A 24465-nucleotide genomic window follows, 5' to 3' on the forward strand; every position below is an offset into this window, starting at 1 on the left:
TATATTTTATATAATTTATAGTAATAGTAATTAATAATTATAAAAATAATAATTTAGTAATATAATAATGTTAAAAACTATTATCTTAGTAATAGTAAATAAATAATAATAATTTAGTAATAAATATAATAATGTTAATAATATAATTTAGTTGTGATTGCTATTTAATTAGTTACTCATAAATTTAATTAAAAATAATAATTTATAAACGGTGAAAATGTTGAATTTAATCATTGAAAAATCATTATCACTTGCTACTAGTTAGTTAACTTTATTTTCGTTATTTCTATTATAATAACAATAAAATAATTATTCACTAGTAGTAAAATAAACTACTCACTTATAAAAACAAATTGACAGTATAAATATTTATTTATTAATAGTAAACATAGGATAATTTTATATTATTTAAAATTATTCATATACTTATATAATAATTTATAATGTAAATATAAAGTATCTTTGAAAAAATAATACTCTTAATAATATTTTAAATTTTAAATTATTTATCACTTGCCACTACAAAATTCAGACCATTTGATTACCTATATAATTTTAATTAAAATAGGCAACCTTCAAAAAAATTAAAATAAGCTAATTAATAAAAATTGAATTTACTTTAGTAAATTTTAAAATATAGCTCCTTTGTAAAAATATAAAAAAAATTCATAGAATACTTACTTTTTAAAATATGAATTTAGAAAACTAAGTTTTAAAAAATATTATTTACTTTTTATTCAATACATTTTTTAATGTTTATATCATATGTTATCGTTATACTATTCAACTCAAACACATGATATGATATGAGTCTATCCTACCTTCATCATTTCTTGTATTTTTTCAATTCTCTATCATATCTTGCTATTCTCGTATTCTAACCACCAAAACGAGTCTAACATTGTCAATGTCATTGTATTGATTATAGAAATAAGAAATTGGGTCTAAAAGATGATCTCAAAGTCGTAGAGATCAGTTGCAATTCCCACTTTTATAGAAGCATCAAAATAGCTGCTTCACCTTGTTTTCTTCATTGGGCTCTGATTTTAATTTGGAAACATTTGCAAACACACCACTTTTGGACTTAAATTACATTTCTTTTACCCTGACTTAAATCACATTAGTAAAGCATAACAAATTAATTAAAATAGTAACTAGTTTGTCTAGACTTTATAATCCTATACTAAGGATGTTTCAAATGTAAGCCCTAACCAATGTTCTTTAAGTTGAAAAAACTACAATGAAATAGATGGAAAAAATCACAAAAAGAAAAGTGTATCGACTCAAAAGTGCATTTCAATTTCTCTGCACGTTATTATACATAGACATATTATTAGATATTAAACAGCAAAATACTCTCATGGTTTCATTAACATGGTTTCATTGACCTTAGAATGAAAATGATAGATATTTATTCATTCATTTCAGATAACAATTTTGGAATATGAAAATGAAACACACAGAATTGAAGAGAAATAAAAAAACAAAACATATAGTATAATTTCTCGTGAATATTACATAACCCAGACTACTCTAGAAATGTACCCTTTAACTACATAAGTTCTGCAACTAAAAAAACTACCACAAATAAAAAACTTTCAGAAAACCCTCATCATTACTTGTAAAATTCAAAGTCAGTATCAGGTTTCTTCACGTTCGTCCTATAACCCTTCTCAAAGTCCTTTGGAAGTATGACATATCTATTTTTACGAACAGCATGCATTCCTGCTTCTTGACAAATGGCAGATATCTGCAGGAACCAAAATCATGAAATAATTGATGTCATTTATATAATACAAACAATAGCTCAAGTCTTTCAGGTAGCAGTTAACAATTCAAAATGAAACTATCAAAAGAAGCAAAGCATATTTTGTACGCAAGTCTTCAACTATGTATCAGAAAATTGTTGAACAAAGAGATTCTGAATGAATCTGCCAAAAACTCCTAAAGAAAAACACTTTCATAATTGCTTTAAGCCTTCTTGCAAGATGATGGAGGAGAAGAACAAAAATAGTTCAAACAAATTCGACAGATTAATCAACCATTTCTGATCATGCAATTAGTAACAAAGTCTTTGTACAAAAAATGATTAGCATCGTGAAAATTATCAGATAAGATATGAACAAACCTCCGCAGCACTAATTTTGTCAGGTCGAGAAACATAATCTTCCAGGTCCACCTCATCACCTAAGTTCATCTTGGCTGTGCAAACCTGTTAAAAAATAAACCATTAAATAATAGATTGAAAAGCAGCTGAAAATAAAATATTAGATAATTCGATATTCAATATAAAAACAAATGAAAGTTTGCAAATCAAACTGGAACTTCTCAAAATATGATAGTTGAGCATAAACATGGAATACTGACTCAGTAAGAAATTATAACAGAAAGAAATGTGAAAGACTTGCCTGAAACACAAGCCTCTTTTGGCGTCTATCAGGCAAAGGGAACTCGATTTTGCGATCAAGCCTTCCAGGACGCAAAAGAGCAGGATCCAAAGTGTCTGCCCGATTAGTTGCCATAATCACTTTAACATTCACTGTTTGGTCAAAACCATCCATCTGAAGCAAAGAAAAGTCTGTTAAACCAGCACTTCAGAGAATATCTAAAACCAAAGAGGAAGTGCTGAGTAGTCAAATCAAAGAATATAAGGGAAGACTAAATCAATGTTACTCAGTATAGCTTAGCACATATTAATGCATTGTTAAACACATTCAAAGAACCTGATAGAAATAACTTTTTGAAGATACCTGATTCAAAAGTTCCATGAGGATACGTTGTACTTCTCTGTCAGCTCCAGTTTGTGCATCAAATCTAGCAGTAGCTATTGCATCAACCTCATCAATGAATATAATTGCAGGGGCATTCTCTTTCGCAAGCCGAAATACATCACGAACCATCCTTGGACCCTGAAACGTAGATAGTAGATAATATTAGAAGATGTTGCAACAAACCACTAGTAAACAATTAATTCATCTTTTAGGAAGAGAATAAAATTTTTGAAACTCCCAACAAATTTCAGGAACTACGTAGTTATGATCGTGGACAGATGATCCACAATCTTTAAACACAAGTACAAAACATGAAGAGCACAATAACATCAATAATTGTGAACCTGAAATGCATAATCTACAAAAGCAAACTAATAAAACAGAGAAAGTTACAACATTAATAACATCACTTCAAATTCAAATGACATGAAATCGATACCTCGCCAAGATACTTCTGCACAAACTCAGATCCCACAACCCTGATGAAGGCAGCAGTGGTATGATTAGCAACAGCCTTAGCCAGCATGGTTTTACCAGTGCCAGGGGGACCATATAGTAGTACACCACGAGGAGGATCAATACCAATTTGTTTGTATAGCTCATGATGTGTAAGGGGTAGCTCCACAGCCTCACGAATTTCCTGCTTTTGGATATCACACCCTCCAATGTCCTAAAACAAATCAAAACCATATCAACAGGCCATACAAAAAATAGTTTAAATTGAAAGAGAATTCACACAACACAGGAGGTCTAACAAATATAGGAGTATGCCACAAAAATCAAATGTTTATACTTGTTAGTATCAGTATCATTGGCTAGACCAAAACCAATTATGCTCCAGAAATAATGTGCCTGACTGCCCGTATCATATACACTTCACCATCGGTTTCATTTTCCTTGTTACACTCCATCTCATTTCTTGGAAGGCCAAATTCATGCCCATACAGAATGATGGACCTAGTATTTAAGTTCCTATTTTACTGCTCTACAACCTGGTAGACCCAACAGCACTTAACATGTAACTAAATGAATTGTAAGTTGTAACCTCTGGCATTCAGGATTCCAAGCTACAATAAAGAACCAAATGAACCCCCTCCCCCAATCAAGCTCATCTATGGGTCTCAGTGTCTCACTATAACTTCTGAAGCAGGAAAACTCAGGAACCCCCGCCCCCTATCTATCTATGGCTCTCACTCTCACTTTTGAAACAGGAATAGTCTTCTCTTGCTTGTATTGCAATATTGCAATTATTAACCCATGACACTTGAATTCTACTGAACAAAGTAGACATTTTCCACGGTCACATGCTGCTGAGGGAGAGGCTAACTATCAATCCAAAATTGCACCAATGAAAAACAAAAACACACTCCCTAAGTAACACAAACACAAATTCAGTCATGACCCTCCTCAGCAAACTAACCATTACCCTTTCCCTCAAAGCAAAATGCCCTCTTCCTATCATGATTCTGATTATACCCAAATAGTTCAAACAACAAACACAAGACCTAAATTTTAATTTCCACAACAACTAAGCCTAATAATCAATCAAGCAATCTCCAATTAAAAAATTAAGCCGAAATTAGGGAAAATTGAAAGCAAAACCCTAACTAACATTGTAAGTAACATCTGGCTTCTCAGACTGGCTGAGAAGAGAGATGCTGGAATCTGCCTCCGGTGGAAGAACATCGACGAGAGCATTGGAATGGCGGTGGAGGGCGACGGAGGCGGAAGGCTTGAGAAGCTCGCGATTGATAGTACTAAGAATCCGAACATAGTAGTTGGATCCAGTAGTGGATCCAACGATACCATTGTTCTGATCCACCATCTCCATGAACTGGCCAATAACCAGAGGAACCGACTGGATCCTTTTAACCTCCTCCTGAGCACGAAGAAGCTCCCGCTTCAGATTCTTCTGTTCATCCTTAACGTACTCCTCCTGGATATCGATGAACTCCAGCTGCCGCTGCAGCGATTTCAGGCGGCTGTAGAGGTCGTCTTCGTCGGAGGCAATATCGCCGCCGTAGAGGTAGCCGGATTTCGTCGATGGAAACGACGGTGGCGGTTCCGATACGGGTTTTGGGTCCAAAACCATCGCTGAAGATCCCATTTTCGTCGATGAAGAGTGAAAATCGATGGGGAAAAGGGTTTGGTTCTTCGTGTGGGATTAGAATCGATTCTAGGCTCTATAATACCGAAAACGACGCCGTATTGCATGAGATAAAGCAAATTAAAGAATTTCAATCTTGTTTGGTAGGATCCATGGTGATAGCACATGTTGATTTTTATTTTTTGTGGATTTGGGCCTCTTTGTTTTAACTTTTAACTTTTAAGTTATTTTTATTTGGATATGCATTGTTTGCAATAAATAATTTTTCAGATTTATTCACTTTTTTTTAGATAAATGAAACTAAAGAACAAGATAGAGATTGTACCAAAAGAAAAAACAAGATAGAGATCATTTTTTGAAACAAAGATAGAGGTCTTGCCTCGAATAGAGGTCATGCCTCTTTTACTGATCGGGCTCTAAAGGCCGGATATAACATAATTATTTTGTTGACAGTACGAAAATAACAAGAAACAATTGAAATAACATTTGATCAATTGCGTTGAGTAATCTCATCATTGACCTCCTTCATCATCTTATCAATATGCATGCTGATATCATTAATATCTGTCATGGTCAAGCCAGCTGGGAGGGCTCCATCTTTCATGCAATTGAAGACAGACATGGTCAGCTCCTTCTCCTGAATCTGTCGACGCGCCTTGCTTAGCTTGTCTTGTGCTTTGGAAGTCGTTTGCGTCATGAAGCTCTCCTGGTTCAAAGTCATGTTTTGCTTTTTCACGGGTGTATTCTGGTACCTCTCAACCACCTTCTTGGCTCCCTCCACATCAGGCCAAATCTCTGGTTTGGAATCAAATGGGCTGGAAATTATAGCACATGCTTCTATTCCATAGAGAGTGGTGAGTTCACTCACCTTCTTGATGATATTCTTCTTCCTTTTGTTGTATGAAATCTTTCTTGCCTTATCATCAGTGATATAGGCGAGCTTCATCTTCTTCCTAGCCATGCCTGTGATCACAAAGAAAATTATAAGGATTTTGGAACTTTGATGCAATACTTGTCTGTAGCATCTGGGTTTTATAGAGAGTTATCTTATCTACACAATTGTAATTACATCAAGTCATTTGGACATTGTATACTGTCCAAATCCCAAATATTAACATATTTAGGAATAAATTATTTTTATGTTTTACAAATGAATAAATACTTACCGGATGTCATGCATATCAATGTATTTACGAATCACCTGTCTAGAGAAAATCAAGTTGTTGCATATAATTATTGAGAAATTATTGTGCATTGCAAGGTATTTTTTTTTCTTATTTTAATATATATTTTATTTTCAGAATTTTCCCGATACACTGATAACATTACTATAAAACACATGTACATTAAATTTTATTTTATTTTTATTTATGTAATCATTTTAATGCATAATTTTTATTTAATAACTTACGATAAATCAATATATATTATTTTTTCCCTTCACCATGAGTATCCGGCCAACTTTCGCACACCTTGGCTAATTTTGCTAGCGATGCGTGGCCATCGCTAGCCAACCATTATTTTGACAACATTGGGAATCAATCGTGATAGCTCCAGTTCGACCTTAGTTGTCCTAGTGACAGCCTTATACCACTAAACTAAGAGATGTGGTTATGACGTACTTATTATACTACTAACAAATTAAAATGACACATGGATTTTGACAATATCGTCGTCGTAAAGGTAATCGAATTTCGTCGACAGAAGCGACGGTGGCGGTTCCGACAAGGGTTTTGGGTCGAAAGCCGTCGCTGAAGATCCCATGTTCGTTGATGAAGAGTGAAAATCGGTGGGAAAAAAGGTTTGGTTCTTCGAGTGGGATTATAATCGATTCAATGCTCTATAAAACCGTAAACGACGTCGTATTGCACAAGATAAAAGTAAATTAGAATTTCATTCTTGTTTGGTGGGATCCATGGTGATAAGACATGTAGAATTTTATTTTTGGTGGATTTGGGCCCCTTTGTTTAAGTTTTTTTTTTTTTTTATATGCCTTTTTCAATAAATAAATTTTCATAATTATTAACCCTTTTTTCGGATAAATGAAACTAAAATCCAAGAAAGAGGACTCTTTTTTGAAACAAAGATAGAGGTCTTGCCTCTTACTATTGAATAGAGGTCATGCCTCTTTTTATTGAAGAAGGACATAATCAAAAGCAAAATGATCGGGCTCTAAGGCCGGATAGAACATAATGTAAAGCAAAATGATCGGGCTCTAAAGGCCGGATATAACATAATTATTTTGTTGACAGTACGAAAATAACAAGAAACAATTGAAATAACATTTGATCAATTGCGTTTAGCAATCTCATCATTGACCTCCTTCAACATCTTATCAATATGCATGCCGATATCATTAATATCTGTCACTGTCAGGCCTTCTGGAAGGGCTCCATCTTTCACACAGTTGAAGACAGACATGCTCAGCTCCTTCTCACGATTCTGTCGACTCACCTTGCTTAGCTTGTCCTGTGCTTTGGAAGTCGTTTGTGTCATGAAGCTCTCCTGGTTCAAAGTCATGTTTTGATTTTTCACAGGTGTATTATGGTACCTCTCAACCACCTTATTGGCTCCCTCCAAATTTGGCCAAATCTCTGGTTCGGAATCAAATGGGTTGGAAATTATAGCACATGCTTCTATTCCACAGAGAGTGGTGAGTTCACTCACCTTCTTGATGATATTCTTCTTCCTATTGTTGTATGAAATCTTTCTTGCCTTATCATCAGTGATATAGGCGAGGTTCACCTTCTTCCTAGCCATGCCTGCAATCACAAAGAAAATTATAAGGATTTTAGAACTTTGATGCAATATTTGTTTGTAGCATATGGGTTTTATAGAGAGATATCTTGCCTACGCAGTTGTAACTACATCAAGTCATTTGGTAATTGTATATTGTCCTGGATGGATCCCAAATATTAACATATTTAGGAATAAATATTTTTATGTTTTACAAATAGACACACACTTACTGGATGTCATGCGTATCAATATATTTGCAAATCACCTATCCAGAGAAAAGTTGTTGCATATAATCATTGAGAAATAGTTGTACATTGCAAGGTATTATCTTTTTTTCTTATTTTAATATATATATATATATATATATATATCATTCTTAGCGTTTTCCCGATATACTGATAACATTATTGCTTACGATAAATCATATGTACATTAAATTTTATTTTATTTTTATATATGTAATAATATTAGTGCATAATTTTTATTTAATAACTTACGATAAATCAATATATATTATTTTTTCTCATCGCCACGAGTATCTGGGAAACTTTCGCACACCTTGGCTAATTCCGCTAGCGATTTGTGGTTGTCACTAGCCAATCATTATTTTGACAACGTTGGCAATCCATCCTGATAGCTCTAGTTCGACCTTAGTTGTCCTAGTGACAACCTTATATCACTAAACCAAGAGATGAGGTTATGACGCACTTATTATACTACTAACAAATTCAATATGACACATGGATAGAAACAAAAAACAATTTCTCATTCCTAAAATGAATTTTCTTATTTAAATACATTTTATGTTTGAAATTGCTCTCGTAATATTGATTTGTGTGTGATAAAATTTAAAATTCTCACATAAAGTGTGACTCCTAAGAATTGAACACTCGACTCGTGAGTTCAAACAATTACTTTTTACCATGGCAACTTACACTCATTTGACGTTTAAATTTTTATTTTTTTTCTGGTACATAGATAAATTACTCCCTCTAGGGATTGATTCATGAACCTCCTCACCTAACTCATACATCTCTAACTCTTATCACTTGAGCTATTATTCAGGTGGTTGATTCAAGTTTTACGGACGCTTAATTCCCCTTAAGTAATGTCTCGTACTTAAGTCTTATGAATGAAAAAAAACTTTATCGACCATAAGAGTTAGCCCCACCATGAGTTTGAATTATCCTCCAAAAGAGAACAAATGTCTTAAAATAAAACTTTGATTTTATAAATGTAACAAAATAAGACAATTTTATTAAAATCAGGCATGCGTTTATGTAATAAAACCATCTTGTACGCGGTGGAATTGTCCTAGTCTCCTAGACAAGAAAAGAAGAAGAAAGGGAAAAGTAAGTATTAAAAATTTGCCAATTTGTTCAGAAAAAGGAACAAGTCAATGTCTTCCATTCGCATTTTCTAAGAATCAACGGATCTAGAACCTGACTTGAAGTTTCTTCTTCTTCTTCTTCTCAATTTGGCAACTGAGATTGAACCAGAAGACGAAGAAGATGGGTGTTTCATGGAGCAACAACAACAGCAACAGAAGAAGGAACAACTACCCTCACGCACCACCACATCTCCCACCTCCTTACTACTACTCTCACCACCCCCACCATCCACAACCGGCACTGCCGCCACCACCGCCGCAAGGCTACTACTACACCTCAACTAACCCTTCCGCCGCTAACTACGTGGCTCCTCCGCAGTTTTACTCAAATGGGTATGCTGCCAATTCCATGCCGGCGCGGTTCCACAACCAGCAGACTCCGTTTTTCGTGAATCCGGGTCAGGGTCAGGGTCAACCCGGTGCTGTTCCTCCTCCCTATGTTGACCATCAAACTGCTAAGAAGATCAGGAATGATGTGAACTTGCATAAACACACTCTGCGCCTTGATTTTGATCCTAACAACCCTGATCACCACTTGATTTCCTTCGTTTTTGATGCTCTTTATGATGGCAGGTTGGTCAATGCTAACCTCAATTCTTGTGTTCAATTTATTTTTTGTTAGATCTGTTAAGCATTAATTGATTCTAACTGTGATTGTTGTAAGAGTCTAGTCTTTTGCACTCAGAATAATATGCACTTACTGCACTAGCTTGTAGCCTTGTAGCTTGTTTCAATTGGTGGTGTCACACATTCCTAAGCACATTGACCCTGTAGGCTGTAGCTTCTCAGAAGTCATTATAGAATTTCTCACCTTAGACTCTTACAGTGCTATTAATTGAGCATGCTGATTTGGTTGGTGTTTTATCTTGATGAAGCTGCTAATGTGAATTGAGTAGAAATTTTCTGCATGCTGTAGTAGTAGAGTTGCCTCAGGATATGATATGACCCTCTGTGGTGATTATTATTGTTTGATTAAACTATAAACATGTAAAATGCAATTTTTGGGGACACATTAATCAATAAACCATCATATTTTTCATTGCTGGTGTCTAAAGTTTTTAACTTGCGTTTGCACCTTCATGTGTTGGAAGAAGCCAAATCTGCAATGCTTCCTATTGTAATGGTTTATGCTCTTGAATTTAATTTTTCTGTATGCTCTGATTATGAGCTGTTTTTTTTTAAGTATTGAAACCAATCTAACAAGTTCGCGTGCCAATGGAAGGGCCATTTGAAACGAAAATCTATTTGCAATAACTTTTTTTGGTTGATTGTCTTATCTAACGAATATTTTATTTTTTTGGTTGATTGTCTTAGATAAGCTTGCAGGCTCTTCTGCTTATCTAACGAATATTGAATGTATATAATTCAGTATTTTTTGCTCTTAATATTATTCTCCTTTCTTTTGTAATGGGCAGCATCACAATCTACTACTTTGCCAAAGAAGAAGAAAAATGCAGGTTTACTCCACTATTTCCTGAAGCATTTGAGCCAATCACTTTCCCATTTCAGAAAGGAGCTGGCCTGAAGTTTTGTCAGCCTTCAGGAACAGGCATTGACCTAGGTTTCTTTGAGTTGGATGATCTCTCAAAGCCCTCACCAGGAGAAGATGTATTTCCCCTCGTGATATGTGCTGAAACAACTTCAACAACTCCCTTGGAAGATGAAACTCCTGGTATTCCCATTCTAAATGCATCTCCTCACATGCAAATAACTCAAGCTGTCTTAGAGAAAAGCAGTGGTAGTGGTCCATTCCAGGTAAAAGTAGTTAGGCAGATTCTGTGGATTGATGATGTTCGTTATGAGCTGAGAGAGTTATACGGAATAGGAAGCTCAACAGCAGCGGATTTTGATGATAATGATCCTCAGAAGGAATGTGTAATATGCATGACTGAACCCAAGGACACTGCTGTCTTACCTTGCCGACACATGGTATGATTTCCTTCCAAACGTACTTATTTTAGGAGCTGATGCTGTTTTTCAAGGAAAAAGTATTTCTTATGGTCTTATTATAATGCATTGATGATGGTCCATGCACACAAACTTGCCATCATTCGGTATCTGTAAGGGTTTGCTTATAGAAAATCAAGGTTGGTTTTAATACTTCTAAAAGACTAAAATGTTTTGCTTGGTGATCCTTATATTGCCCAATTTTTCCTTTTTTCTCCTAACATTAAATGTTTATGCCAACATAATTGGTAAGTAAGGACAAGTCACTTCTCCTTAGAAGTTTGTCTGTTTGATATCATTGCCAATGTGAGGGCCGTATTGGTTGGCGATCTGTAAGCAACCTATGGTTCTGGAGGCATGCCCTAGCCTGTGGTGGTGATGAACCCACACAAACTTTTATTTACAAAAAAATTTCTTTATATTGTGATATGGTACTCATACATAAAATAAATTGTTGCAAATTATTACCTGATCATTCATGTATTGTTTGCTGTCTCTCTGGAGAAGTCTTAAACACAATGCATGGATCAGTACTATGTTTATTATCAGATTACATTTGTTGTTTCTATTTTCCAGTGTATGTGCAGTGACTGTGCGAAAGAATTACGGTTACAATCAAATAAATGCCCTATATGCCGTCAGCCTATTGAAGAACTTATAGAGATCAAGATAAACAATGGCGACCAATGACATCTTTTCACGTGATGCGAAGCTGAAGTGCATGGTATTTTGCCCCCCATTTTGTAAATTGCAGTCAATAACCTGTTTATAGTTCACATGTAATGTGATTGAAAGAAAATTAGATAATATGATGTCCTCCTTTACTCTCACGTCATCTATATTGTACAGGTGATTATCTTCCTTTGTGTTTGTCTGCGAGTAATGTTTAAGGGGATCCTTTGTAGACATGGTTTGGTTGCAGGAAAACCTCCATTGCATATTTTGAGGTTGAAGGTTCCTCTGATGAATTATGTTTGAAAATTTTATAAGGTTTAATTCAATTATATATAAAGCTAGTGTTCAATATTCTTGCTCTTCTTTTATGTTCTTCATATATCGCAGGGTTATTAATTTAAAACTTGTTTGTCTCATGCCTTTGCTAAAGAAGTTGGTTTATCAATGAGTGTGACATAGGTTGTATGAAGAAAATAAATAGATTTTAGGTGTTGGACAATTTTTTCTTCTTCACCAAGAAGAAGAAAGAGGGTAAAACTAATATTACCATACAAGGTAGCATTTATGTATGTAGGTAGAAAATCAGAATCTTGGAGGTTTGGATAGATTATAAGACTATAACTCTTGAACCAATGAATATGTTAAAGCAATACCAATGTATCAAGTCTTGTTTTTCTGTATTTTATTTGTACTGGGTTTTCTATATTGGCTTTCACAAATCTGTGGTTTGCAACTGCTTAGAGTGTGTTTGGTTTCTAGTGTAAAGCACATTCAAATGACATATTGGCTTTCTTGGATTGAGAAAAAACACATTCACGTCCAATTCGATGGATAACCGAACACACTCTTAAGGTGTAGCAAATATCTATTCCTCAAAATTGTTCCAACTTGCACAGTTTCACCTGCATCTGAGTATTCAAACATTCCCTGCTGTATTTGGAATTCTGTTCCTGTAGTATTACATTGTTTTATATTCAAGTTGCACATGCTTATATTTCACAGTTATGCCAAAAACTGACAACATTGGAGTCAAATCTAGAGTTTTTCTTTTTCCAGAATGAAACTGGACTCTTAATAGTTAAAAATTGCATCACATGTACCTAGATATCTTTTAGGTTATTATAATTCATTTATTTTAAGTGCTTTTGTTTTGGGTCAACAAATTCATTTACCTGCTAAACCAGCAAACAAGGGAATAAGTTAGAAGGAAGATTTTAAACAATAATACCTTTGGATTTTATAATTCTTACGCATGACATTAAGATTCAGCTTAGAATGATAACAATTAACAAGTTTAGATTTGAGCTTTTGAAGAAACTTAAGGTTGTGAGTATTATTATATTCCATGCCCATATGGCCTCTCTTGCAATTCACTTCTCAAGCATGTTAAAAGGTGGTTTATAATAACTATGTCTCTAATCATCAATTGACTAATCAACACCAAACTATATAAAGATTAATCATGGTGAAAATTGAATTTTAAAACCCAAGCTATTAGTTTCCCTTGACTTTTACCTTTGGTTTTTTTTTTTTTTTGGTCTAGCAAAAGATAGAACTTGAAAAACCAAGAAACAGAGTAAGGTACCACACCATCTAAAGTTAAATCAAAACTTCCCACAATTTCAACATCACCGACTCAAATATATTTTGGCATCTTTTACTACAAAAGAATCAGAAAGTTAACCTGGTCCAAGACCTCACAAAATGCCTGAATATACAAAGGAAAACAAAGGCATCTAGATATTCATCTGTCCTTCAATTGCAGGCATCTAGATATTCATCTGTCCTTCAATTGCAGGGTACCCTTTAGCACTTTTGTTTCCTGTAATGTCTAACTGTTTGGAACAATGGTAATAATTAAAGTGTTTGCATGATGATGATCTTGTCCAACTTCCAAGTAAGTAGAACAAAGGGTTGAACAGTACAAGAATCAAAACTTTCCCTTGTGGTCAAAACTTCTCAGCAGCTACACTCCATTATTAATTTTCCATACCACACTAAAATCAAAAGCTATAGAAAAAGAGGCCATGTGTGAGAGATAATGCAACTGCAACTTAAACTGTACTCTTCTAGGTGAGCCTCAATAAATACTCCCTCCCAACCATAGTATTTTGTGTGGTGATTGCTCACGTTGTCTCTTTACTATGATGTTAGATGTTCAATCATCGCTCATAAGAATAAAACACATTTTATGGTCAGTTATTTACCGTTTAATGCGGGCACTCGCGACAAAAATGATTGATCATTGTCTTCGGTAGTGTAACAATGGTCACAGCAAAAATAAATACTCCCTCTCTCTACCCCCACTTCCTCTTGTATTCTCTCTTATCAATCACTGTCCAAACACCATGTGGTTCATCATGTGAAGCCTTGGACATAAATAGCAGTAACTTTGCATGGTTGCCCAAGTAATTCCTCAATGGAACCTTTGTGACAGAATCCGTAAAAATCACATCCCAAATATAGACACCCCTATTAGAGTCAAAAAAGAAAATTACCCTTCATTTCTTCACTTATATAAAATTTATGACATCATAGCTGTGCAAGTCACAATCATATATACTAAAGTTCATTATTTTTTTGGGTTGGGTTGAATTTGGTGGTGTTTGAGGTCAGAAAAAGTCCACACTCGATCCAATTATCCACCATAACCACCAAAGAGAAACCAATTACATTTTATGTTCAAATTAAGCTCTTCTGATTAGTGTCAAAATGTACTGATTGAATAAACTATGCACAACTTGCTCTAATGAAAAGGTCCATGCCATGTTATAAAATTGATTCTAATGTCTCTTTTGGGAAACCAATTTGCTACATGGTAGTGACGTCTCTTTCTTTAGATCAAGGGCAAGGGAAACTAACTCACTATGGTTCCTTTGTCAATTGTCACCACCGTTCAAATATCCTTTGAAGGGTAAAGTGACATGTTCAAAGAGATAAAGGTAGGAGAAGAAAAAAATTAAAAGGGACAAAGCTACAAGGGTTTGATCACGTTTAGGCTTTTAAGAATGATAACAATAATTTGCTTAGGAAAAAACAAAAATGAAGAAAAAAACAAGAAGCCCTGAACGTGATTTAAAGGGCAAGCTAGTTTTTGGTTGCTTCTTTTCACCTAAAATTGCCGTTAAAGTTAGTAGGACATGCATGATTGCGTGTTTGAATTTTCATTAAATTTAATATAGTTTCACATTAAACTTGAGGTGATAAAATCATGTTTTGCTGATTCATATCGGATTCAATGTAACAAATTTTAGTTTTTTCGTTATGTTTATGAAAATGCTAAACCGAACATACAATGAGTAAAGCTTTTATTATTAGTTTCAAACATTAGCTATGTGTCTACTTGCTTTTTGAAAGCCCAAAAAACGTGATCAGCTGCAATTCTCGTTCTCATTTCACACAAGTTTGGCACAAAGGAAAAAGATATCCATGATTTCTGGCACTTCCACACTATTCCATATGCGGCGGTTTTTACTTTTTGCAAAAAATAATAATAACAACAATGTGTATTTCATTCAATTTTCCCCCTTCTGGAATAACATACATAACTGTCTTCCATTAGGATGAAGCTACCCTTCAATAAACATGGCAAGATATCATTTTACACGGAATATTAATTACCTTCTTTTGTTGACAACTAAGTATCAACAACGAGGGAACATGTCATGTGTTTAAACATATTTAATGTTGATAATATGATGTCTCATTTTTTTCATTTCAATCAAGAGATATTATGAGTAGAATATAAAATAGATGAACTAATTGAAAACCTAGATTAGGGAATAAGGATGGAAGGACAAGTTAGAGGTTAAAGTATAGATAAAAACGCAATTAATGGATGGTAGAAAAATGTGTCTACTGTTTGATAATGATGTTAATAAATGTCGAGCTACCATATGACCTTAGTATTCAATGTTTTTTTTTAAAGGGAATTGAGTACTAGTGTCAACTAGTGTTTGATAATGATCGATGTTAATCAGTACTACAAAAGATTATGTATGATGTATTTCAGAAGTGTCAAATCCTACAAGCAACGCAATGAATTTACATTCTCTATAGCCCAGCTACATCAATTTAATTGAAAGATGATTAGAAAAATTAAATTGAATGAGAAGGCAAAAGAAAAAGGCAATGTGGGTACCTAGTACCTCCGATGTAAGTTGATTCTAACGGAAGTTACATTTGTTAACTGTTAGATATTACAGGAAAATAGGTATTTTGCGATGTTTATTAAGGCTTTTTGCGGCAATTTTAGCGTCGCAGTTTACTTCCAATGGTTTAGGGGAAAATAGGTATTTTGCGATGTTTATTAAGGCTTTTTGCGGCAATTTTAGCGTCGCAGTTTACTTCCAATGGTTTAGGGGAAAATAGGTATTTTGCGATGTTTATTAAGGCTTTTTGCGGCAATTTTAGCGTCGCAGTTTACTTCCAATGGTTTAGGAAACGTTGTCGTTACTGTTGTAATAGCGCCAATTTTTGTGCATTTGTGAAAGGAACTCCAAGAGTGAACTGACATTCATCTGGATTTAACATTAAAACAAACACATTCTTATACTTAAACTAAATTTTGTATTGATGTCTGCAATTAATTTTAGTTTTATAAAAGTTTATATTATATTAATGGTTGAGACTAGTACCTTTCGGTTAGTCGACCGAGTTTCAAGTACTCAAGCATCTTTGTATTAGAATTTAGAATCCATACAAAGTCACTTATCTACTACTTCTTATTCTTCCACTACTGTAGCTAGAAGACCTCCAATTACACTTCAACACGTGTCCTTCTTTGACTTAACTCTGTTTTATATTTTTTTTTTCCAACTCGCACAAGCAAAAACGACGCCGTTTCCTTTCACGCTGTTCATCACCGTCTCTGAGTCTCTCATCAACCCTAGGTCTCTAATCGCGTGTTCTCTCCCTCTCTACCTACTGATTTCGAGTTTTCGACGGTACCCATCACATCCCGCCAGACTCTTCGCTAGATACAGTTCATCCGCGTACGAGAAACTGTTCACTGATATGCTAGGTTTCCTCTTTCCCGTGGTTTTCTTCTCACAAACGGCGTTGTACAACTTTCAATCAAGAAAGGGTTATTAGGTAAGGATGCAGAAGGATAAGCGGAAATCGTGGAAGGAGAAGGAGGAAGCGTGCTCTGTGCGGTTGAGTATGAGAAGGAGAAGCGAAGATCGTGGAACAACAGGTTCGTCTCCTCTATTCATTTCCTCACATATGGATTAAAATACCATAGTTAATTGATCGTACGAATAGTTACCTAAACCATATGCAAATGATGTGCTACTGGTAATAGGGTAATGGGTTTCTCCTTTTTGTACTCAAGGTCCTCTATAAATACTGGCATCGTTTACCCCTTTATCTCCGCAGTTTATGATGTCCTGTGAATCCCCTCTAAAATTTACTGATTGAAACAACTGGAAAAATGGATGTCTAGCTATTTTATTTATCTCTTCTATAGTGTCTTCATTGAGTTCTGTTTTGCATTTTCTTTAATGCTTCAACTGCAAATTTCATTTATGGTCAAGATTACAAGTTAGAGTCATGTGATATTGTGATCTTTAATTAACTTATAATATTTTCTGCCTTTTCCATTTTTTTGTAGGGTACTCTTGCATATGAGGCAGAAATTGGTTTTGAAAGGCTTGCAGAAACGTCTGGTCATGTGTGTGGTTAGTGCATACTTCATTTCTTATTTAAAAACTTCTTTTAATGCCTTTGGTATATTCATTCATTCTTTAGCTTTTTCCAGATATGTATTATGTAACTCCTTCAAAATATGGTGTATCTATGTGCATTGGTTGATTACTTTCATTAAGTATTGTTAATTTGTTGACTATTTTTTCTTTCTTAGTTTCTCTGTTGTTTTTTGTAATCTTGGTGTGTTGTTAATCTGAGGTATTGACATTTTTGACTGGTGAGGTTTAAATTTTATCCCTTTTCAAGCTCAGTCACCAACTCTCTTCCTCTTGGTGGTTAGCTTTTTTTCCCTTCCTTCCTTTCTTCTAATTAACTGCTTTGCTTTCTGATTCTCCTTCCTTCCTTTCCCCAGGTTGTTACTGATTTTCTTACTGATTTTCCCCAGCTCAGTCACCAACGCCATTATTGTTACTGATTTTCTTTGATTTCTTTTACTTTTTATTCATCTTTATCTGTGTCCCTTTGATCTGGACAGAATCTAATGAAATAATTAAATACATATGTTGCTTTGGTTTTGTTTCCTAAAGAATTATCTTATAATTATGTGTGGTGTTCCAAATCTTTAGACTTGATGAATTGTTCTTATCTAATAACATTTCATCTGATTTCACTGATATGTTTGATTTCTCCTATTCTCTTATTTCTCAAGTATCTGCACACATGAAGCTAATAATTATCTTCATATAGGCAAACCTGAAACAAGAACTGAAGATGCCAAGGTTGCTAACACAGCAAACCTGCTGCTGCTGCTGGAAAAGAGGGAAAAGCTTTGAGCTTTTCTAGGTTGCTGCAGAGAGAACAAGAAGGAAAGACCCTCTAAACAGCTTCAATAAGTAGTTAAGTGGATGGAATATCAATGACCACCATTATTGGGCTGTAAGCTCATCTAACCATTGTTACTCTCTCTTCAGTAATAGTACATTCTAGGTTTTTTTTTTTGCTTCCCACTGTATTTTGTTCATTGTTGTTGGTAATAGTTTTATTTTATGGAACTGCCATAACCTACTTTGGAATTATCAGAAAAATGAGCAAGGAAGAATATACTTTAAATGCATCTGAAATTAGAAAGGCTGTCTATTATATTATTAACTTAATACTTTGAATGGAGCTTGCCCATAGTTCTTCTGAGAAAAAAAAAAGATGGTTGTTTTGTTACTTTTATTATAAATGCATAATCAGTGGGAATGATTCTTAGAAGATCATCCATGCTGGAAAGTTTTAAATCACATTTAGACACTGCTATAATCTCTCTTTCTTGCTTTACTATCTCAATAATGGAAGCTTTTTTTAAAAAAAAAAATTAGTGCATTGGTTCAACTATTTTTAAGTACTATATTGTTAGATAACGTCTTTGCTATACTCAATCTGCTTCTACTGTCATGGGTTTTACAATTTCTTCATTTTATGTTTCTATTTAGATTGTGTATTGGCTTAGCTTATAGAAGCATAAGCATTTGGAAGAGAAGCATAAGTATTGGGTATTATGGATTATGATGTTCAAAGTTTGGTTTCCATCCAAATATGCAAGAACAATAGCTCTATGTTATTAACTTAAGTATTGGGTATTATGGATTATGATTTTTGGTAGATATTATTGGATTGATTACAGAGTACAAGATATTTGGTGGTTGTTAAGGGATTGAAGCCTTACGACATGAAGTTATATTTTCAATTAGGCTCCTGAAAACTTTGATTTCTAATCTAACAAGTTTTCTGGCCCTTCACAGGTGGGGAGATCTTTTTTTATGTTTTAATGGCGGTTGAGGCATAGTCAGTGTCTATAACCAAGTCGCGTGTGGCTTGCCTGACTAGGTTATGAGGGAATGTGCATGTCAGGTGAAACTTGTGGAATAGGATTGAGCTTTCTATGTGAGGAGTGGTAAGTCATTATGAGAGCTTTAGATCTTATATATTTTTCAGTGTCTACATAATTGTACTTCACTGATATTTGTTTTCTTATGTCTGCAAAGCTAAAGGGGTTTGTCCCACAAGCTTGGCTGTGCTACGAGATGCAGTTCCAAAAATCTTCTTCAGGTGTGTTTCTCCCTTCATTTTAGCTTCCTTCATTTGATTCTGCATTTTTCCTTTCTTTATCCATTCATGAATTTCTAACTATTTTTCTTTCTTTCTTCTTCAATGATTTTTGCTTCTCTCATATTCCCAGTTGAAGGTCATTGAGGTGCGTTTTCCCTTTCTATATTTGTTTCTCCCCTTCTCCATCTTTTTGTGCATTTCTCCCTTTCTCCATCTATTCTAAAATGTTACTTTTGTTATTTTTATGATATAAAGGATTGTCTAGACTTGATTACATGTTGTGAAAATTATGATGAAGTCTTTTTTTTAATCTTAATGAAAGAATGAAAATTATGAGAAGGGGACACATGGGTCAAAGTCTAATTTTGATAAACACCCTCAACCACTAACACTTCTTTTTTCTTTCCATTGGCTGGATTTTTTTATTTGTTTTCATTTCAAATTCATTGAGGCTATGAAATCAGTTATTTGATAGCTTTGGTGACATGTATGACTTATATGAAGGGGGAATTAAGCTGCCTACATATATACTGAATAAAATTAATCCTTTACCAGTGTTAAAGGAAGTCTTCAGAACTGATGGTGAACAATTCCTCAAGTTTCCACCTGCTAAAGTGATTCAAGGTTCTCTACCTTTGTCAAAACAGCCACTTCCTCAAAACTGACACTTGCAAGCAAAAATGTAATAACTGTTTTACATTTAGCAGCTTGAAAGAATGGATATTTTGACAATGGTTATTTCTTTTTATATGTTGAACACTGACTAAGTCAGATTGGAATACTGATGAAGAATTTGCAAGAGAGATCATTGCTGGTGTAAATCCTGGTTTAGATCACATCCTTCAAGTAAGCTCAACATTTCATTGTATACTACATTAGTTTCAATTTGGTATCAGCAACATTGATCCACTTAATGTCCTAATGGTGAACAATTGGTTAAATTCCTCATAATTTTTTAAAATTAATTCCAGGAGTTTCCTCCAAAAAGTAAGCTAGACAGTGAAGTCTATGGGGATCGTACAAGAACAATAACCAAAGAACAAATAGAGCTTAACTTAGATGGGCTCACTGCAGATCAGGTAAAGATAAATTTTTGTTTCCCATGATAAAAAATTACGTTTTTTATGGTAAACTATGTTATTGTTTTGTTGCCATAGTCGCTCAAGTAATGTCGATATTATTCTAACCAAGTTAAATTTTGTTGGACAGACTATCCAGAACAAGAAATTGTTCCTGCTAGATCACCATTTCAGCTGTTCGGAAGATAGGACCTTTACTAAAGGTGAGGTGGTTCTGCTGCTTCATTTGTTCTAGGATGTTTTTCATGTGACTGGTTTCACTTTAAATCAAAGAAAGGAAATACATTTGAAGTGAATTTTTCCCCTGCAAAATGCTCATTCTCCCCCCCCCCTCCCCCTCCCCCGCAAAATGCTTATTCTTTTCATGACACAAACCAAGAAAGCTGCTAATTCATTCCTTTTTGTCTCTTTTATATTATTATTGTTTTGTGTTTGGATTGAACTTTGGACCATAGAATAGTCCTTTGGCTTTTGTGTGATAGATATTAGTGCTCTATATACGATATATGCAGAAATATACATTTTTTTATCACTTATGCTTGGGACGGAACCCACATTTATATAGTGAAATTATGGTACTTTGATCGGGTAATGATGATCCACTTTGTATGTGAGATATTTTAAAGCAATATATGAAAACATTTTTTGTTGGTTAGCATGTTCAATTGAGTTTTTTCACAGTTTGGTTTAGCTACCATAGTGAGATGAATGTAGGTTTGGAGTTAAGAATGACAAGTGCAGTACTTGCTACAAAATTAAAAAAAAAAGTGAGAATGTGGGCAAAGCTGCACATATTTGCCTTTGTGCACATTTACCTCAATACAAGTTAGTCTTTTATCTTTACTTTGCTTTACTGCAGGTCCTCTCTTAGAATCTTGAACCTTTGTATTGAGTCAGTCTTGAAGAACTATAGAAGTAGCTTATAAAGTGGTGGTTCTCTCCTAAAGTTGGTTTGCTATGGACTTTGGAACCTTTCTATTGAAGTGAGTCTTGAAGATCTATTGATCCAGCTAACATATTGGTGTATTCATTCATTCTTTAACTATTTAGTCATTTCCTAATTGCTAAATTTCATGTTTAACATATTGTGGTACAGTTTTAAAATGAAATATAAGGCGATTTTTGATTGCTTTACTGTGTCTCCTGAAGTTGATTGCTTTAGTAATCCACTTTGCTTATTTTATAAGTATTCAGGCGCAAGTACTTTTAAAGTTGGTCTCTTTATTCTCAAGAACTATTGATAATACAATTTGATTTTAGAGTAGTGTAATCTAATTTATTTGTCATCTGCTACCTTGTGTTCATTTAAATTTTTACCATGTGGTGTTCATTTGGTTATTCCATTCACTTAAATGGTTTACACACGTTTCAGTCCGTATTGTTAGTGTTGTATTAGTTTTGGCAGGATATTGGAAACAGTTGGTCTGATTATTGAGCTGTGGGTTTGCTTAATATACCAAATTGTGTTTTGGTTTTTTCTAGCTGGATAATCAATTTAATTTCTAATTGTGTATTGAAAATGTGTTATTAAAATCAAACATTTTACCTTAACTGTATTTTTTTCATAATCCCATAAAAAAGTATAAAAAATGGTAAATGTATTTGCAATAGAAAAGAAATTTTTTTTTTTTTAATTTAAGCTATAATATATTTATAGTTCGTTCAAATGCATCTGCAAAATAATTTTTTTATCTGTTTATTTTATTAGAGCTAAAGATGAGAAAATATGTTATATAAGAGATATTTCTGTACATGTTGAGAGAGGTTGATTGTCAACACTATGTATATAAATAAATATATATATATATATATAATATTTTAGAAAAATAATAAGAGATATTCCTATTTGTTTAGTGAATTTAGAAAAATCTCAAATACGTGGATAATAAATTGTTCCCTAAATTTATGGTTCAAAATTGTGAACAAGTTCCTTGAAGACAAAGACCATGTGGCCAAACTGCGAAGCGTTGGTTAATCAATTTGTGTAAAAATATTTTCTTTTAGTTTCAAATATCTCTCACAGTCTAATATGTTATTACATTTCAGCCAACTTTTCATCTTTTACAATAAAGATTGTGCCAAAGTGCAAGTCGACAGGGGTCAAATACAATTAACATTCGAAACTCATCTAATTTATATATATAAGAAAGATAAAACATACTGTTCAAAAAAAAAAAGATAATAACAACTTATAAGTGATTAACGGTGGAATTCTAATTCAAATACTCAATAATTGTGACTAACAGTGGAGTTCATAAAAAATTATCCGTGCATCGCACGGACAAACGGGGATAATACTAGTATATATAGTTCAACACTCGCCAAGCTAAAATAAAAGGGACACTCAATTTGTTGGTTGACTTAAGTTTTGTTAGTTCGTTCCACGAGAATGAGGCGATCTTACAAAACTCTCATTTCAGTATACATCAAAGAGTCAAAGGGGATATGAACCAAAATCAAGGTTCTATTATATTACTCATAAAGATAAAATAAGAAAATATAGGAAGGGTGAATTTGTTTAACATGATAAATAAAATTAACATTGACTAATTAGAGAATATGAAATATTAAAATTTTAACGGAGGGAAAATAAAACATTCATAAACTGTTTTATCAAGAGAAAATTTCTCTTAAGGTTGGCGACTGCTCCATTTTGGAACCAAGTGTTTTGTTCCTGACTATCTAATTAATCTTAGGTGGAAATTGTGAACCGGAAGGACTAAGTTAGGTCAAAGACATGGAGCTTGGGTCACGAGGGGTTAGTGGTAAAGTAAATTGTTGTGTTTGCTTTTAACCTAGTGATCTAATAAAATTGATGGCATATTCAACCTTGACATTAAAAACGCAATAGAGGTGGAGTTCACCCACTACTACCGACATGTGAGGACGAGAATTATATGAAGACTGGATGGACTCACACTGACGAACATGTGAGGACTATATTAGACGTCCAAGCCCAACATCCAATGTCTATGGAAGCCGGTTACTTAATTAAAAAGATATTCGGATGTGATATCTGAAATGATATAATGAATTTGAATAGGTCAATAATAACAAGATTGGAGCGGTTTTTGGGGAAATGATTTTGGTTATACCATTAATAGGACCATTAATAGGATCATATAGGTTTGATAATGGCATCTGCAGGAGAATAGGGGAAGGGGATGACACTTCCTTCTGGGAAGATAATTGGCATGGAACTGGAAAATTTCAGGAACAATTTGTGGATCTGTACGGAGTGTCATGTCAACAGAACAAGAAAATAGCTGAGATGGGGCAATGGATTAATGGAAGCTGGACCTGGTCTCTTCAATGGAATGGATCTGTGGATGGGGAACTGCAGGTACAACTGAATGAAGTTATGAGAATTGTTTCTTCATTCTCTCTAATCCAAGGTAAGAAAGATTGCTGGTTCTGGACTCGGGAAAGAGAAGGTGTATTCACAGTAAAATCTGCCTATGAAGCGATTTTCTTTAAAGAAATTGGAGACACAGAAGAGTGTTTTTCTCTTCTTTGGAAACTGTTGGCTCCGTCTAATTGTTTAGCCTTTGGCTGGAGGGTTCTTTTGAACAGAGTACAGACGAAAGACAACTTAATTCGCAGACTTGTTCAACTTAGTGACTGTTTATGCCCCCTTTGCAGTTCACACGAAGAAACGGTGATGCATCTACTTTTCTTTTGTCAGCATGCTTGGCTGGTTTGGTCCCATGTGTTTAAGTGGCTGGGAATCAATTTTGTTCAACCCAGCTCTTGCAAGGAGCATTTTGTACAATTTGGTGGCATGCTTGTAGGTATCAAGAAGGTGGGATTTATGTCTATTTGGGTATCCGTGATTTGGCATATTTGGCAGAGTAGGAATGAAGCAGTCTTCCGAGGGGGGTCGCTCACTCCAGAAGAAATATTTGACAACTGCAGAATGAGGTCGTGGGAATGGCTGAGGGCGAAGTGTAAAACGTTCTCCTATTCTATTTATGAATGGTTTAACGAGCCTGTATCTTGCCTTAGCTCTTTCTG

General features: G+C 34.3%; 5 protein-coding genes and 1 long non-coding RNA gene across 9 annotated transcripts; 3 read left to right on the forward strand and 3 right to left on the reverse strand.

Annotated features, from left to right (window-relative positions):
* Nucleotides 1-1389: 1389 nt before the first annotated feature.
* Nucleotides 1390-4969, reverse strand: LOC130715604 (26S proteasome regulatory subunit 6B homolog). Its single transcript, XM_057565721.1, has 6 exons — nucleotides 4384-4969; nucleotides 3211-3441; nucleotides 2751-2909; nucleotides 2409-2561; nucleotides 2129-2212; nucleotides 1390-1750 (listed from the first exon to the last, which is right to left on the reverse strand). Exons 1-6 carry the CDS (start codon nucleotides 4876-4878, stop codon nucleotides 1616-1618), a joined length of 1257 nt encoding a protein of 418 aa, XP_057421704.1. The 5' UTR covers nucleotides 4879-4969; the 3' UTR covers nucleotides 1390-1615.
* Nucleotides 4970-5368: 399 nt separating this feature from the next.
* Nucleotides 5369-5839, reverse strand: LOC130713322 (agamous-like MADS-box protein AGL80). Its single transcript, XM_057563097.1, has one exon. The coding sequence runs from the start codon at nucleotides 5837-5839 to the stop codon at nucleotides 5369-5371; it is 471 nt and encodes a 156-aa protein (XP_057419080.1).
* A 1328-nt stretch (nucleotides 5840-7167) lies between these two features.
* LOC130713323 (agamous-like MADS-box protein AGL80) lies at nucleotides 7168-7857 on the reverse strand. Its single transcript, XM_057563098.1, has 2 exons — nucleotides 7848-7857; nucleotides 7168-7640 (listed from the first exon to the last, which is right to left on the reverse strand). Exons 1-2 carry the CDS (start codon nucleotides 7855-7857, stop codon nucleotides 7168-7170), a joined length of 483 nt encoding a protein of 160 aa, XP_057419081.1.
* A 1081-nt stretch (nucleotides 7858-8938) lies between these two features.
* LOC130715605 (probable E3 ubiquitin-protein ligase LUL4) lies at nucleotides 8939-11980 on the forward strand. 2 transcript variants are annotated; one of them, XM_057565723.1, is made up of 4 exons: nucleotides 8939-9580; nucleotides 10423-10936; nucleotides 11531-11678; nucleotides 11804-11980. In XM_057565723.1, exons 1-3 carry the CDS (start codon nucleotides 9129-9131, stop codon nucleotides 11642-11644), a joined length of 1080 nt encoding a protein of 359 aa, XP_057421706.1. In that variant the 5' UTR covers nucleotides 8939-9128; the 3' UTR covers nucleotides 11645-11678; nucleotides 11804-11980. The 2 variants fall into 2 exon arrangements, with proteins under 2 accessions (XP_057421706.1, XP_057421705.1); XM_057565722.1 differs by having other exon boundaries at nucleotides 11531-11980.
* A 4509-nt stretch (nucleotides 11981-16489) lies between these two features.
* LOC130715566 (uncharacterized) lies at nucleotides 16490-18403 on the forward strand. The gene is made up of 3 exons (XR_009011692.1): nucleotides 16490-16826; nucleotides 17244-17310; nucleotides 18026-18403. It is a non-coding gene; the product is annotated as an uncharacterized LOC130715566 (long non-coding RNA).
* Nucleotides 18404-19529: 1126 nt separating this feature from the next.
* LOC130714472 (seed linoleate 9S-lipoxygenase-3-like) lies at nucleotides 19530-21581 on the forward strand. 3 transcript variants are annotated; one of them, XM_057564366.1, is made up of 5 exons: nucleotides 19530-19996; nucleotides 20145-20218; nucleotides 20344-20451; nucleotides 20582-20654; nucleotides 21311-21581. In XM_057564366.1, the coding sequence occupies exons 1-5, from the start codon at nucleotides 19858-19860 to the stop codon at nucleotides 21328-21330; spliced, it is 414 nt and encodes a 137-aa protein (XP_057420349.1). In that variant the 5' UTR covers nucleotides 19530-19857; the 3' UTR covers nucleotides 21331-21581. The 3 variants fall into 3 exon arrangements, 1 of the variants encoding a protein (XP_057420349.1); XR_009011292.1 differs by having other exon boundaries at nucleotides 19537-20054; nucleotides 20163-20218; XR_009011291.1 differs by having other exon boundaries at nucleotides 19541-20054.
* The last annotated feature ends 2884 nt before the right edge of the window (nucleotides 21582-24465 follow it).

The sequence above is a fragment of the Lotus japonicus genome, chromosome 4 (genome assembly GCF_012489685.1).
Source record: "Lotus japonicus ecotype B-129 chromosome 4, LjGifu_v1.2".
In the NCBI taxonomy this organism is placed as follows: domain Eukaryota; kingdom Viridiplantae; phylum Streptophyta; class Magnoliopsida; order Fabales; family Fabaceae; genus Lotus; species Lotus japonicus.